The following is a 13,045-nucleotide window of genomic DNA, read 5'->3' as shown; positions in this document are numbered from 1 at the left end:
TTCTACATCGCCCTTCATATAATGGCCAGATAAATAACAATGAAATCTCACGAGGAGGGGGGGTATTCAAATCAAAAATAAGGATATGACAAAACTGGACCTATATCACAGTTACGCTGGAAATTAAAATATTGCACTGTAATTAATTATTAAACAAGGATCACAATGCGATACACTAGCAGTCTCGGAAGTAGCATCAAATTGCTCAAAGATAAATACTAAAACGGTAAGGTGAAAACAGATCGCTGCAGATAGTCATTTGATTACACGTTAGCACGAATCTAATTGGAAACTTCTTTTGTAGGCCATAATTAATCTTTCGTTTTTGCATAAAAGTGAAGTTAAATAACAGATGAAAACAAACTCAATTACAGATTCACTTGCCAGCATCCTCCACACTGCAATTCATCATTACAATTTCAATATAATCCTCCTTTTGGAAATCGGGTGGTGAGTTATTAGTTAAAACGATCCTTGCACCCTTTAGAGATCTGTAAGAAGAACTGTTCTTTGCAATTATCTCGGAAAAGAGAAAAGGACCGGCATGTTGCCTATAAACCCTTGCAAGGAAGCCTGTTACCATTGCTTCATAATAGGAGTGGATCAGTTCAAAATCCATCGATACAATATACAGATGAATATCATTTACAAAGCTGTACATTAGCCATAACTTGATAAGGATGGTTTACAAAAAGGAGAATCCACATATAGAAGTCTTAATAGAGTTGTAAACAAATGGAACTGTAGTTGAACATTCAAGAATGCCCTCCTATTCCTGATTCGGTGTTAGATTTCACTGGTTTCTTCCTTGGTCCCATTCGACCTCTGGTTTTCTTCTTGACAACTACTATCAAGGATCCTGCTACACATATTACTTTCGTGGCAGTCCTGAGACCTGCAACAGAATGAATATTCTTGTTATCTAAACCCCTAGTACAGAGAAAACACAATTGCAGCCAAGCCAAAAACCTCACAAAGATAATGGTAAGCAAAAACTATTAGCATTTACACTTCCTTCAGAGAGTAAACAGCAAGTATACAGACATTAAAAATATCAACCAATAAAAATACAAAACCAAACAAATCTAATACAGAGACTGTGCTTTGCAGAAACAAAGGTACAAACCTAGATTAACAATCGCAGTATCCTTACGGCTTTCCTCATGGCCAAGTGGTGTCAAAGCTTCCTTCTCTGGTACTACCATGCCTATAAGCCCACCCTTCATCGCAGTCCTCCAAGTATGCACTCTGCCACCATCTGTAATTCCAGCACACATACCAGCCCCAATGGATACCTGCCTCAACTTATCACCATGTGGAATGCAAGGACCATGTCCATACAATGGGGTAGCTGGCACATTATATACTCCAGCAGCAGGATTTGGTACAGCATGAGTCCACTGATGAACATCTCCATCACTAGTTAAAGCAATGAAGTCTTCACCATAACATCCAACATCAATAACCTGCACATTCAATTTATAACTGAATACAACTATCCTAGATCATACACAAAGGCTTGCAAGTATTCTGCCCATCACTAAAATGAGTAAATCATCATTTACTAATACACACCTTACGTCCAACCAGAGTACCTACTGCAGGCTGGCATGTGGCAGCTGAGAAACCTGAAGAACCAAATGCGTTAATACCAGGATAATAACCACGACCCCATGTCCATGCACGGCCATCATCTGTCATTATTATTGCATGGTAAACTCTGCCGCACTGGCCCACAAACAAAGCACCAAGAAAAAAAAAATTAGAACCAAAGGCATTTTTACTAAATTCACTACTATCGTACTAATATATATCTGATACATTCCTACAATCATCAGAGGCACCATAGGTTGACACAAACTTTAAAACAATGTATTGATAAATAAATTAAGAGATGGCAATGCTGTCATAATATTCCAGGAGGATGATCAGAAACAAGGAAAATCATTCGTTTTTTATCATTTTCATTTTAGAAGCAGTGTTTGACCTTTACGAATGAAGATCCAACCAATTACATCTCCTGAGAGATTCTGAGAGACATCTTTGCTAGCTTCCAATCAAAATTGTGGTCCACAAAAAAAAAGAAAAAAGAAAATATAATAAAGTCATATAAGGCCATATTGCATATATTGAATATGAACATGGAAGAGTGACTGTAGTAAGTGCAAAACAAACTCGAATCTCCAAAATCAGGCCGACCAATCTCTTCAAAAGGAGCCTAATTTATATTGTAGATAAACCAACAGACAATTCCAGGAAACAGGATTCTCACAAATGATTCTGAGACAAGATTTTGACCACGGTTCAATACTTTAATCAGTTATGAATGGCTCCATTCCACAACATTTGAAGCTACAACATCCTCTTTAAAATCTGGAGCATGAGCTGTGTTTTACCCTCGGGAGTGATTGTGAGAGATATCTTCACTAGCTTCCACTTAAAATTGCAGTCCACAAAAATCAGAAGCCATATAAAGTCAGATTGCATATAGAGGTAATGAAGGGTGAATATGGAAGAGTGACTTTCGTAGTTGCAAAAGAGCCTCAAATCTTCAAAAGGAGGTCAACCAATCCATTCAAAAGAAACGTACTTTATATTGTAAACAAACCAAAAGACAATCGAAGAGACATAGGATTCTGACAAATGATTGTGTCAAGATTTTGACCATAGATCAATACTTTTATATCAGATCTGCATGGCTACCTCCCATATTTGGAGCTACAACATCCTCTTTAACATGTGAAATCACAAATATGAAGTTTGTCTTACCCTCAACAAATTGAATATGGACAAGGGACTGTAGTAGTTGCAAACAATCCTCAAATTTCCAAAATAAAAAAGGTCAACCAATCAATTCAGAAGAATCCGACTCTATATATTGTAGACAAACCAAAAGATACAAGATTCTGACCAACGACTCTGTGACAAGATTCTGTCAACTCATTCTGACCATGGCTCTATTTTTATACTTTGAAAATTGACATTGCATAGCTCCCTTCCATATTTGGACCTACAACATCCTCTTTAAAAGAGGGAGTACGAAGTGTATGCAACTGTGAAAGACATCTTCGCTAGCTTCCACTAAAAATTGCATGCCACAAATCAGACGCCATATTTGGTCAGATCGCATAGAGAAGCAATGAAGGGTAGAAAATGAATTGCGACAGAACCCCGAATCTCTAAAAGGAGGTCAACCAATCCATTCAAAAGTAACCTACTCTATATTGTAGACAAACCAACAGACAATTCCAAGAGGCACAGGATTCTGACAGATGATTGTGCCTCAAGATTCTGACCATAGCTCAACGCTGCCATATGAAACCTAAATGGCTCCATCCTGCATTTGAAGCTACAATATTCTCTTTAAATTCTGGAGCATAGAAGTGTGTCTTACCCTCGGGAGCGACTGTGAGAGACGTCTCCACTAGCTTCCACTCAAAATTGCAGACCACGAATATATGAAGCTGTATAAGGTTAGATTGCATATGGAACCAATGAAGGGTAGAATATGAATTTGACTGTAGGTAGAATATGAATTTGACTGTTGTAGTTGCAAAAGAGCCTTAAATATCCAAAAGGTCAACCAATCCATTCAAAAGCAGCCTACTCTATATTGTAGACAAATCAAAAGACAATTCCAATAGAAATGTGATTCTGGCAAAGGATTCCGTGTCAAGATTTTGACCATAGCTCAATAGTTTTATACAAGCTCTGCATGGCTCCCTTCCATATTTACAGCTACAACATCCTTTCTAAAATCTGGAATACAAAGTTTGTCTTACCCTTGACCCATTGAATATAAAAGAATGATTGTAGTAGTTACAACAAGACTCAAATTTCCAAAAGAGAATTCGAAGAGACATAGGCTTCTAACAAATGATTCTATGACATGATTCTCACCATTGCTCAATACTTTTATATAAGATCTGAATAGATCCCTCCCATATTTGGAGCTACAACATCTTCTTTAAAGTCTGGAGTACAAACCGTGTCTTACCCTCCACCTATTGAAATTAAAATTTACATTACAACTACCTGACCATATTCATGACTCTTTCCCTCGTCAATAACATTTTCAAATGAATAAGTTCTCACAAGAGTTGTGTTCATGCAACCATTGCCCTTTACAACTTTTGCCCTATAAAAGGACATGTGCTGTCTTCATTTTATTATCCTTTTAAGTATTTATCTCTTCCAAGTTCTTTTCTGCTCTTGGTTTCTTTGTGTGTTCAGTTTTTTGTAATACATTGAAAGGAAGATTGGCAAAGTTTACAGCAAACATCTATCACTGGGACCTCCATATTCTACTGTAACAAGGCTTCAGTTATATGAAAAAGAGAAACTTCTGGGCAATATGGAGAAGCTATACCTAGAGCTAATAAATTCAACTACATTTTAACCCTTAAATCATGCTAAGAAGTTCAAGAAAGTTTTATTGAAATTTCCAAAACCAAAAATTAAGACCCCTGGTCAGTTGATAAACTATGTACAGAATTAATAAAAACGCCTATTTCTGTGAATTCCAAATGTTAACATTTAAACAAATGAACTTCTCATAGAGATCTGATCACCAATTGATTAGCCCCCATCAGAGTACTGAAATACCAGTTCTAATACACTTTTAAAGCCGCATTTCTCCTCATCTGTATGCTTAATTTCTATGCAGGCAGTAGAATACTGGCCATTGTAAAAACTAATAAAGAGAAAAACAATAACTACACAAATAATCAAGAAATTCACATATACTCACTCACCTGAATTTTGATTGGCTTGCCAGTGTAGCCAGATACTAAGTTGACCTCCTCCATATAATCTCTTGTGGCAGAACGTATATAGACATGGTCAGTATCAGTGATGTACCTATAAACATTCCCCAACAAAACAGCCAAACAGATGATGAAGATAACCATAAACTGCCACAAGCATATTACTTAAAATAATGCAAGAATCTATCAAGAAAAAGTATAACCCTTCTCTTTCAAAGATAAAGGGCAACAGAAAAAGACCAACATACCCAATGAAGGATGATTCGTCTGGTGCCTCCACTATACCCACACTCACTTGTACAATTTGACCTGCATTATTTAGTGATGGGTGGCCCAACTGCAAAAGAACATCTTTCAGAGAAAGGTGCCGGGGTTCATCACTGAGTTGATACGTTCGGACCTGATCAACAGTGGAATACAATAAGTTTTAGTAGGCTTGGTAGTTGAGAAAGATGACAATCTCACTGAACGAAACAAACCCTTGAGGTTTCTTTACAAGAAAAATGATAAGACCAGTGGAAATTTCTTAGCGATATTAAACATACAGGCTCCTGAGGCAGTGAGCCCTGAAGAATAAAATCCTGCCCATCAGCACCGACTGCAACTAGATAAAAAGGATCTGGAACCTGAAGATATTAGCATATTCAACAGTCAATATCAAATTTCTGTGCTAATTATGATATACTTAACAATAACAGAAAGGCCTCTGAAACCAACCTGATCTTCTTGGTCAGCCTCATATCCACCTGAAGCCCGATCAAGATCTGGACCTGCAACATCAACCAGGACAACCCCCTTGTCTTCTAAGGAAGCTATGTGTTCCCATTCATTACAACGTGTATGAATATTGCCATGTTTATTTCGCCACAGCCAAACTTGACCAGCAGCAGTAATAGCTGCAAGATGGTGCTGACTTGCCTGATATTGTCAACCATGAGTCAAGAGACTTGAAATTTTGAGCTGGTACATTTATATTAATATGAAAAAGCCGAAGAATAGTTGGCTAATGATAGCAGACCCCAAAAAATGTTGTAAAACTCTACTAATAACCATAGACAACAAAAGATGAACTAAGATATTCAATATAAGTGTTATATTTTTTTCAATTTCATGCTTCATAATAGAAGTAAAGAAACCACAAGCTCTAACCTGAAGAAACCCGAGTTCACAAGCTCTGACCTAAAGAAACCACTGACACCCTGATTCACTAGCCACTACTGGAAGGATGCTACAACACCTTGCACAAGCCCCAACCTACCCTATCACCGTCCTGCCACCCTAAAGTGTTCTTAGGCTCCGACCTGAAACTTTAAAGAGACTCCACTCTCCTACCTCACAGCACTATGCCGCCCTGATCAGCGGGCAGACCACATTTCACAATTTTCAGACTGGATCCACCTATGCTCTGAATCAATACAAAGGAAATGCCCTACAATCTCTGTTGCTTTTGTATATCATTGTCAAACCCTCGCAACCTCACTGCTCAATTCTGCACAAACTCAATAACCAATTTGACTGTTGCACAACTTGCCAACTAATAACTCTGTGTTTGTTCAATTTGTACATCAAACCCTATCTTTTAATATCAACACAAATATGCCTTTTGCTTGTTCTGCACATGACACCCTAGCATCAATCCAAGCTGCTGCTACTCCAAACATCAACACCCTCTGCTCAATGTGCAAACAGCGTTCTCTAGGACTGTCACAACTGTCATATGGTTCATACATAAGGATCTTTGTCATATAAAAGATCAATGCCATGCAAGGTTTATGGTGTTAAAATTTGATAGCTCATGGATGAATTTCTCCTAGAAGAAATCATATCTTTCAATCTTGTTTGAACCAACTACATTAAAATTTAATTTCTAATAATTCTAATATGACTTTCCAAAAATAGTAAGTCACATCTCAATTTGGAAGTGACTTTCCAAAAATAGGAAGTCATGTCTAAATCAGTGAAGCACCACCCGTATAAGACCTGCAAGTACCCGCATGTCTTGGCGAGTTCTATAGTGAGTCGGGTCACTCACATAAAACCTGTGTCTAAGACCCGAACTCGGCGGGTATTTCATTAAACCCGGCTACCCGTATAAGACTTGCATCGGACCCTTATAAGCCTCGTCGACCCTCAAAAGGCAATTTTTTTTTATTTTTTTCTTTTATTTTCTGGAAATGAGGTGGAGGGAAAGGGAAATTGGAGGGAATAAAATGCTTGATAAGCACCTCCCTCCCTTCCATTTGTCATTCACTTTTCATTTGAGTGTTTGGCTAATTTCTACGAGTGTTGAGTGACTCCATTGGATAGTGAAGGAGCTCTCGAAGGAGGCTAAAGGAGGCTTCATTAGATCAGACCCAGCTTTAGGTAGGCTCCCTGAACCTTTGTTTGAATGTTTTCCATGTAATTTTTTTTCAATTTTTTGTATACAATTTAGTTTTTTTTTGTTTTCAAATTTTTTTTAAGTCTGCAAATTTTTTTGGCCCTGTGGCTGAGTTTCTCAGCCACACAGGGATGTTGCGGGCCCTGTAGTTGGGTTTCTCATCCACACAGGACCGTTGTGTGGTTGAGAAACTTAGCCACATGGCCTGTGGGCCGAGCAGGATTGTGTCCTCAACACACAGGCCCTATGGTCAAGCTTCTCAGCCACACAACAGCCCTGTGTGGCTAAGAAACTCAACCCTCCTCAGCTCACAAGCCTGTGGCCGAGTTTCTCAACCACACAGCGGCCCTATGTGGCTCAAAAACTCAGCTACAAACCCAAAAAAATTGCGAACTAAAATATAATTCAAAACCTTAAAAAAATATCAATTAAATTTTAAAATTTATTTGTTCTCTTCCAAATTTTGTCACCATGCCACCAAACGGTTCTAGAAAGTCTCGTGATCCGACATGGGCACATGGTCAACGAATCATTGCCGGTAATGACCACCATGTCAAGTTCAATTATTGCAATGCCACAATGCACGTAGACATAAACAAGCTAAAATACCACCTAGATAGAATTCCTCGGAATGGTGTGGGATGTTGTCAAAATTGCCTTGATGAAGTCACTACTGAAATGGCGACTACTTTGGAAGCCATTAAAGAAGAAAGTTCTAAGAGGGCAAAAAGGAAGGATGAGATTGTTGGGATAGGTACATCTTCATCTCAGAGTGAAACACAGATTCAAAGTCCGGGTATTGGTAACTCCTCTTCAAGTGTTGTGGCAAACAGAAGTCTAAGTTCTTTTTTCTTCAGTCCTCGTACAACTCCACGATCTCAACCAACCTTGGACAGTTTTAATGAAAAGAAGAGGAAGGAGGCAAATATGGGCAGTGAGGATGTTTTGGTACCATAACAGTCTTTCATTCAACTATGCAAATTTTTATTTTTATCAGCCCATGGTGGATGCCTTTGCAAGTGTTGGCCCTGGGTACAAAGCCCCATCTTATAATGCACTTAGGGGGGAAGAGCTAGATGAGGAGCTTGAGTGTGTCAACGAACAATTGGAGAGCATTAAAAGCCCATGGAAATTTACAGGTTATACAATTATGTTTGATAAGTGGACAAATCAAAGGGGTAGAACAATAATAAATTTTGTTGTAGCTTGCCCTAAAAGAGCCATGTTCCTAAAATCCATTGATGCATCTGCAAATATAAAAGATGCACATTTGATTTTTACATTGTTGGCTGATGTGGTGGATGAAGTTGGGGTTGCAAATGTTGTCCAAGTAATCACAGACAATGCAGCAAATTATGAGGCAACTGGAAGGTTGCTTTGTGCCAAATATCCCACCATTTTTTGGACTCCATGCACTACCCATTGCATAGACTTCATACTAGAGGACATTGTGAAGTTGGAGTGCGTGCAAGATGTTGTGCAATAATGCAAGCAAATTACCAAGTATATTTATAATCATGCTTGGGTGTTGAACCTTATGAGGGAATTCTGTTAAATTGGCAACTAGGGCCAAACTCCATGTGGGTCGGCTTATTTATGGCAGCTGATATTTTTATTGGATCCCTCTCGTCGAGAGGTGTACGATTGATCCAAAGATCATCCGATTCCGATAAGTATTTATGGAGATATGAATTTATTTTGTTTATGTAATTATAGTCAAGCCGACCAGCTCTTATGTAGGCTCTAGAAGCCCAACCGACGTGTCTATTCGTCATCTTCGTTTTGGTATAAATAGATGAGGATTTTATGTCATTTAGACACCTCTTCATGTGTAGTCTCCTCCTCTCCACGTCTGGGTTTTTGGTGAAGGAGAGAGACACCATGTGTGATACGTTGGTCTTCAAGAAATGCCCTAGCTGCTGTACATTGCCCTAGCCGCAGAGATCTGGCCGCAGTAAACCCTAGCCGCAGAGATCTGGCCGCAGTAAACCCTAGCCGCAGAGATCTGGCCGCAGTAAACCCTAGCCGCAGAAATCTGGCCGCTATAAAAGAGGTCACATATGCAGCCAAAGGAAACGTTCTATTCACATTGCCATTGTGGAAGAGCCGCAGTCATAAGGATATATATACGCAGGGCAGACAATACAACGCAGCAACATTTGTATATGCAATGATACAGTCACGTAGGCAATTGCGTATGTATATATCTTGAGTCATCAACGAACAGCTTTCACACTCAGGAAATGCAATATATATTCACTGTTAAGACAACCTAAATCTGCAGTGATATAGAGACCTGAAACCGCAGTAAAATGAAGGGTTAGCTACAGCAAGAGGAAGCTGTTGCTGCAGCAAGGAGAGGCCTAATCAGCAAGGTCATTTGAGGACTGTTTCAAGGGTCCGAGTTGCTGCGAGGCCCTGATCTTGGAGGCCAAGGTTAGGAGGACTTGCTGTAGCGTGGACAGTCCTTACGTTGGGCTTGAATCTGCTCTAAAGGAGCAGCATGTAGGGCAGCATCTTATTGGAGGACAGCCGCAGCAAGGGAAAGCAATTCTGGGCCAGTTTGATGAGCTGTTAGGGACTGTGATTGGTGCCCTAACAAGTCCCAGAATTGCAGCAGTGCAACAAGAAGTCTACAGCACTTTTAAGAGATGCTTTAAGCATTTGATTGATGATGTTTTGAGGACATTTGCTACAGGAGTTGCTATGTGCTAGGCCACAGGCCATAGCACCATAGCAAGGGCTACTTAGGGCTGCACTTTGTGCCTTAACCAAAATTGCAGGAGCAGGCAATCACAGTAATGTTGCAGTAGATTGATGATCTACCAAAAGGGATATGCAACAGCACTCTTATTGAATGTTTTCAGGACTGCATCTTAGATCAGTCATCATTAGCAGAATGATGGACTTACTGCGGCTGTCATAAAATCTCAGATTTGTATATTTGTACTATCTCTCTCTCTGCTGAACTATTGAAGAATATAAGAAGATTTGATCAAAGGGTTTCCCCACACATTGTGGGGTTTGTCCCTGGCTCGCGCCATATCTTGTGTCCTCTTGTCTTGGCTTGTCTTCTGCGTTTTATATTTATGTTCTATCTGCAGTTTATCATAATGCTGATGTGATTGCTAACTGTGAAAATTTAAATAAATTGCTCTAGCATAGAACATACCAAAACTTAACAAATTCACACAGGGTGAGCTTAGTCGCCCAGTTGTCACACAGTTTGCTACAAACTTTCTTTCCCTCCAAACATTTTTGTATGAGTACCAAGCTTTGAGAAGAATGTTTTGTAACCAGCAATGGGTATTTTGGAAAGATAGCACAAAACCAGAAGCATTGTTTATGAAAGCATTTGTCTTTGGTGATAATTTATGGGGCAAAGTCACTTAGATTGTTAGCTTCACTAAGCCCCTTGTGAAAGTCTTGAGATTGATGGATGGAGAGAAACTTGCAATGGGAAATATTTATGAGGGCATGGACAGGGCCAAAGAGGCCATCAAGACTTTCTATAAGGGAAATGAATCTAAATATCTTCCTATATGGCAAATTATTGATTCCAAGTGGGACAAACAACTACATTCACCATTGCATTAAGCAGAAGCATATCTCAATCCGATCTTATTCTATAATGAGGGGTCTAGATTTCAAAGAGATCCCGAGGTGATGAGAGGTGTCATGATATGCATTGAGAAGATGTTCCTAAATCAAAATATTCAAAACAAAATCAACATACAACAAGATATGTACAAGGAAGCATCTGGCATGTTTGGATTCAGCTCAAGCCAATGTCTGAAGGACAAGAAAATGACTTGTAAGTGCAAATTGTTAGAACATCGCTTGTAATTTTGTTAGTTCTATTTTATATGTTTGGCATTGAAAATTGATAATCTTTGTTGTTATTTTTGTGTTGTTCGTTGGTGGATAGATTATTACTGAGACACCACAATTACAAGAATTCGTCATCAGATTTCTGAGTCTACCCTACAGTGCTTCTTCTTGTGAGCGCAATTTCTCAGCGCTTGAGCACATCCACAAAAAAAAAAGAGAAACATACTGGAGCATGAGAGGTTGAAGAAGTTGTTTTTCATCTACTACAAACTTTGAATGCTCACAAAACAAGTGCAACCAAAGAATACAGATCCAATTTTATTGGATACTATGCTTTAGAGTCTGATTGGGTTGTGGAGGAAGAATCCCCTGATTTGAGTTGGCTTGATGAAGAGACTGAGGATCTCTCTAGTTTGTCATCTCAAATGGAGACTCCAAATACCCATGCCTCATAGTTGCTTTAGCCTTCCGATGTTAGCACTAGCTCCACGAGGGCTTATTGTAGGCATAGTCGTCCATGAGAAATGAGACTCAAGATTGTTATGAGACAATCATTTATCATTTATGACATCTGTATTTGAATTTTGAACTTCCTAACATTTTTTATTTTAATTATGGCATCACGAGTCCTTTTCTTATTCAATATCTAAATGTTTTGCTTACAAAAATCGAATATGTTATGTTGTACTTTTATAGATATGAGATGATGTTATAAATTACTGCATTATTGTGGTTTTTATAACTTATAAGGATTGGAATCGTCATTAGATTCTTTTTTGTGCTTAAAATTTACCATATTTTAACATTTTTTTTGTATTTTGATGAGTCTTATATGAGTTGTTCCCAAGTTTTATACAAGTCGACGAGTCAATAGCGTGACGAGTCTTATACGAGTACAAGTCATGCAAATTGGCCTAAATGATCAAGGATGATCTTGACATATGAAATACACTTTAAAAATCAAATCAATCATGATTATACACGTCAAGAATTAATATTTTTATCCTTACTAGTATTATTTTTATTATAATATTATTATTTATAAAATAGTCTAAACTCATTCACCTTTAACGGATTAATAAAAACGAATTCTCTCATGAAATAAATAAATTAAATTTAGAATCTTTTACTTGGCAAATTGAACCCCTCTCTGGAAATAAAGTAGTAACTCCACACTTGAGAAAATGTAACTCTCTCTCACTAATTGAATGTATGGAAAAAGTGTAATTCCTCATTAAATGCCCTTGTAACTCCCTCATTCAATTCAATCTGTAACTCTCACCAAATATTCTCCAATGTCCGAGTGTAACTCTCTCTCTCCTTAATTCGAATTGTAACTCCTCAAGGCATGTGTACCTTTCTCTCTATTCTTGGGATGAGTTACACTTCTCCTCAAGTAACTCCTCCCTCGTGGAATTCGATTCTTCTATTATTGGCTCAAGGTATAAATTCATTTTGTAACTCTTTTCTTTTCTCATCTATTTAAGCAAGAGCAAATGAGAGTTGATGTAGCATGTTAATTGTGAAGAAAAAGAGCTAGTGTTAAGTGTGTGAAAGAGATGTGTGAGAGAAAGTGAAGAGTAAGAGCACAGGAAAAACTAGAGCAAGTGTGAAGGGCAAGATTTAATCAAAGGGAGGAGATCTTTAAGCAAAATGAAAAGGCACTTCAATTGCAGGTTGATCAGACATTGGTGACTTTACTCTCTCTCTCTCTCTCTCTCTCTCTCTCTCTCTCTCTCTACTCTGTTGAACAATTGAAGAAATCTAACAAAAAAAGAATCATTTGAGTTTTCCCCTTGTGGGCTTTGCCTTGGTCACTGGACCTAACTCTCAGTGTCTCATATTTGTGCTTCGTTGTTTTCATATGATCTTTGAGTTTATTTTCTATCTACAATTGTTGATTTGAAAAGTTGCGAAGAAGAAATTTGCATTCTAAGTAATTGTAACAACATAGAATATTCAATTTTCTACAAAGTACATTCAGTTTTCTACAAAGTATATTCAACTTTCTGCAAAGTACATTCAATTTTATGCAAAGTACATTCAACTTTCTGCTAAGTACATTCAG

At 38.2% G+C, this 13,045-nt stretch overlaps 1 protein-coding gene across 1 annotated transcript in view; it reads right to left on the bottom strand.

The window, feature by feature from the left end:
• Positions 1 to 227: 227 nt before the first annotated feature.
• The window catches only part of LOC149250391 (uncharacterized), a 132,470-nt gene continuing 119,652 nt past the window's right edge, over positions 228 to 13,045 (bottom strand). Inside the window, exons 8-14 of the mRNA XM_089453635.1 lie at positions 5,484 to 5,684; positions 5,312 to 5,392; positions 5,015 to 5,166; positions 4,755 to 4,860; positions 1,576 to 1,728; positions 1,127 to 1,466; positions 228 to 895 (exon numbers count right to left, since the gene is read on the bottom strand). Of these exons, the coding sequence (XP_089309761.1) occupies positions 756 to 895; positions 1,127 to 1,466; positions 1,576 to 1,728; positions 4,755 to 4,860; positions 5,015 to 5,166; positions 5,312 to 5,392; positions 5,484 to 5,684 (1,173 nt within the window). The 3' untranslated portion in view covers positions 228 to 755. The remainder of the gene's footprint in view (positions 896 to 1,126; positions 1,467 to 1,575; positions 1,729 to 4,754; positions 4,861 to 5,014; positions 5,167 to 5,311; positions 5,393 to 5,483; positions 5,685 to 13,045) is intronic.

The sequence above is a fragment of the Pinus tabuliformis genome, chromosome 7 (genome assembly GCF_031772625.1).
Source record: "Pinus tabuliformis cultivar Carrire ecotype Pingquan chromosome 7, CPIR1, whole genome shotgun sequence".
Taxonomy (NCBI): Eukaryota; Viridiplantae; Streptophyta; class Pinopsida; order Pinales; family Pinaceae; genus Pinus; species Pinus tabuliformis.
The sequence above is the reverse complement of the archived record's forward strand: the minus strand, read 5'-3'. Positions and strand labels throughout refer to the sequence as shown.